General features: G+C 31.4%; 1 protein-coding gene across 1 annotated transcript; it reads left to right on the plus strand.

Annotated features, from left to right (window-relative positions):
* Positions 1 to 375: 375 nt before the first annotated feature.
* Positions 376 to 2,785, plus strand: LOC113381725 (hepatic triacylglycerol lipase-like). The gene is made up of 3 exons (XM_026620456.1): positions 376 to 466; positions 1,794 to 2,193; positions 2,308 to 2,785. Exons 1-3 carry the CDS (start codon positions 376 to 378, stop codon positions 2,783 to 2,785), a joined length of 969 nt encoding a protein of 322 aa, XP_026476241.1.
* Positions 2,786 to 3,058: the final 273 nt, after the last annotated feature.

Raw genomic sequence — 3,058 nt, forward strand, 5'->3', positions numbered from 1 at the left:
TAAACTATATCGTCCGGTAAACGAACTCCCGCTAGCTAGGCACACGGTCAACACCCAGTTCTTGCTATATAGTCAACTAGAGGGCTCACATGAGGGCCCTAAGGAGAAGCAGCCCTTGCTGATCGAAGTGGTGTCGGCAGTCCCTTCTACTGTTAACATTTCTGCCTATGTCACCGGAATGCCAGTCAGAATGATAATACACGATTTTACAAGTAGCGGTTTTACGGGTTGAATTAAGCATTTAGCGCATGCAATAATCGACGTACCAAATTCAGGAAATGTAATATCTGTCAACTGGGAAGAGGGTGCTGAACCACCGTATACTCAAGCCATAGCCATAGACTTGTAGCATTGGAAATTATACATTTTGTGGAAATGCTACACAATCACTATGGACTTGAATTTCCACATCTGCATATAATAGGCCACGGAGTTGGTGCTCATATAGCTGGTTATGTTGGCGAAGGTTAGGCCAAATATTTTTTCTATAGCACAGAGTAGTACTCAAAAGACCGCGGGTAAAAAGGTTTGTTTTAGATGAATAGCCAGCCATCACCTTAATTCTTACCAAAATATTTTCTTTCGTTGTTAGTTTTCTTGATCACCACAGTGTTCACCACTGTTGTGTAGTTTACAAAACCATAATATAATTTAAAGTCTATATTATTTAAAAAATTTATAAAAAGTATTGTTATTTTTAAGTTAGATTCAACTGCTTTTTGTTTAAATATACTCCATAAAAGCTTGCTTGTAAATAAAAAAGTAAATTAAGTTTAAACACAATTTACAAAATATCAAATTCAAAAAAGCTTTTCAAACTTTTCTAATAATTATTAAAATTTAAAATGAATTGCTCAAAGTCGAATTGGATCTTTGAGCCTTACCCTCACCCTATAATTATATGATAAATGCTTTATAGAGTACTTTTAACTTTTACCTTTTAGGCGGCGTAAAATGGGACAACCAGGGGGCAAACGATTTGATGTCTTATTTTTAATTTTAAAGGGATTTCACAAAATAATAGCCAATAATAAACAACAATAGCAAAATAATAGCCACAAAATAATTCAACCAATGCAACATATAAATTTCATGGGTAAATTTTTTACAGAGATAACACTGTAAATAACTTAAATAAAATCTAGTATTTTATCAGAAATAATCGTAGTTGGAATAACTATTTAATTAATTTATCTTGAATTGCATTTTTAACTTGGCCTAGTTTAATATCTACTATTTTTTATTGTTTGCCAGGGTAAAGGTTTCATTGGTTCTTTCTACCTCATTCATATGTAAGCTTTTATAAACGTTATATAAAAAACTGTTGAATCTAACTTGAAAATAACGATAGATCATACAAAACAATTAAATAACGTATACCTAAAAGTTACATCAAGGTCTCGTAAACAGAACAATAGTGCTCACAATCAAGAAAACTAACAACAAAATAAAATACTTTTGTTATAGATTTTCAAATACATCTTTTTCCCTTTTCTTTCAAATATCGTTGCTAAAAAATTCTTAACTTGACTTGTTTTTGAGATAGTGCTAGTGAACTTTTTTACCCGCAAATATTCAAGCCCCGCTCTTCTCTATAGCATCGAAAATCATAAATTGCGCATTTAAAATTGTGGATATATAAAAAATAACAAAAAGTAATATGATTGGCAATTTGATAATGTATACAATTTAAATTTTGGCTTGATATTAAATTAGTGCTTAAGTTCTTGAATATATTTTCCAATTACGTGAATTCAATACGTCAATTAATAATATAATATTAATTTTTACAGCTATTAAGGAAAATGGATATAAAACTATAGGAAAAATCACTGGTCTTGATCCCAGCGGACCTTATTTCGAAAGAATGCCCAAAAAAGTAAGATTAGATATAGGAGACGCTACTTATGTAGAAGTTATTCATACAGATGCGGAACCCAATGGCCAAGGTATTATGGAAGCCATCGGCCATGTCGATTTTTACCCAAACAACGGTTATTCCCAACCTGGATGCAACGTGTCTAAAAAATATCCACATATCTTGAAACTGACGAGGGATTCTCTAAAAGAAGGACAGATATATCCGGGATGTTCTCACAAACGATTATTTAAATATTATATTGAATCTATAGCAAATTCAAATTGTAATCATATAGGATTTCACTGTAATAAACTACACCATGTTTTTAAGAGGTAGCTGCACGTCTTGTGATTTAACACGTCTCCCTCATGCACTGAACTTGGATTGAACACTCCTTTTAACGAATCTTTATTTCATTTACCCTGTTCTACAAAGTACTACTTTAGGACGGGCTCATCGGGAACATATTGTTTGGATTTGTATAAATTTAAAATTAGTTTTGTTTCTGAAGCCAGAAACCCTACTCAAATTATGGGATATTTTGATGTTAATTTGATGACTGGTGACCTTGTAACCAATATGATTCTAAATGAATTCAGATTTTATACAAAGATTGATTCATGCCTAGAGAATTACACATACGTTGGATGGTCTCAACCACCTTCGTCTATAGATTACATAAATTCTGCTAGATTTAAATGGAACTATGAAGGAAACTCATTAAGTATTACCAAAAATAGCCAAGTTCATATTAAAAGAGTAACTATTTCACGCATTACAACTGATAAATCAACACTAAATAGATTATGTCCGGAGGAAATAGATGCCTATCAACTGAGACCGGGACAAATAGAGCTATTTCATTTGTGCGATGGCGAAAGGAATCAAACTATTCCAACAACCACTTATGTTATTGACACTTAAAGTAATATTGATGATAATACAACGCATGTTTCAACAGATTTTGAATGAAAGCCACATATTTTTTATTATTTATTTACTTATTATTTTATTTATTATAACAGATTTTGAATGAAAGCAAATTCGAATAAAAGAATAAATAAGAAGCCACATATTTTTTTTATTATTTATTTACTTCATTTATTTATGCTTGCCCGTTTGATTTCAATTGGTTACAACAAAAACGTTATTGATCAAAGAGTTCAATACTAATACGGAAGAATTTAATTTTTTTCC

This window comes from Ctenocephalides felis, unplaced genomic scaffold (assembly GCF_003426905.1).
Source record: "Ctenocephalides felis isolate EL2017-DRISC unplaced genomic scaffold, ASM342690v1 CF-g0.4_SCAFFOLD_03032, whole genome shotgun sequence".
Lineage (NCBI taxonomy): Eukaryota > Metazoa > Arthropoda > Insecta > Siphonaptera > Pulicidae > Ctenocephalides > Ctenocephalides felis.

Excerpts from the sequence above, each read along its gene's own strand:
- LOC113381725 (XM_026620456.1), top strand. The coding sequence starts at position 376 with ATGCTACACAATCACTATGGACTTGAATTTCCACATCTGCATATAATA. Across the intron at positions 467-1,793 it reads AGCTGGTTATGTTGGCGAAG|CTATTAAGGAAAATGGATAT; the intron begins GTTAGGCCAAAT and ends TAATTTTTACAG. Across the intron at positions 2,194-2,307 it reads CTACACCATGTTTTTAAGAG|GACGGGCTCATCGGGAACAT; the intron begins GTAGCTGCACGT and ends GTACTACTTTAG.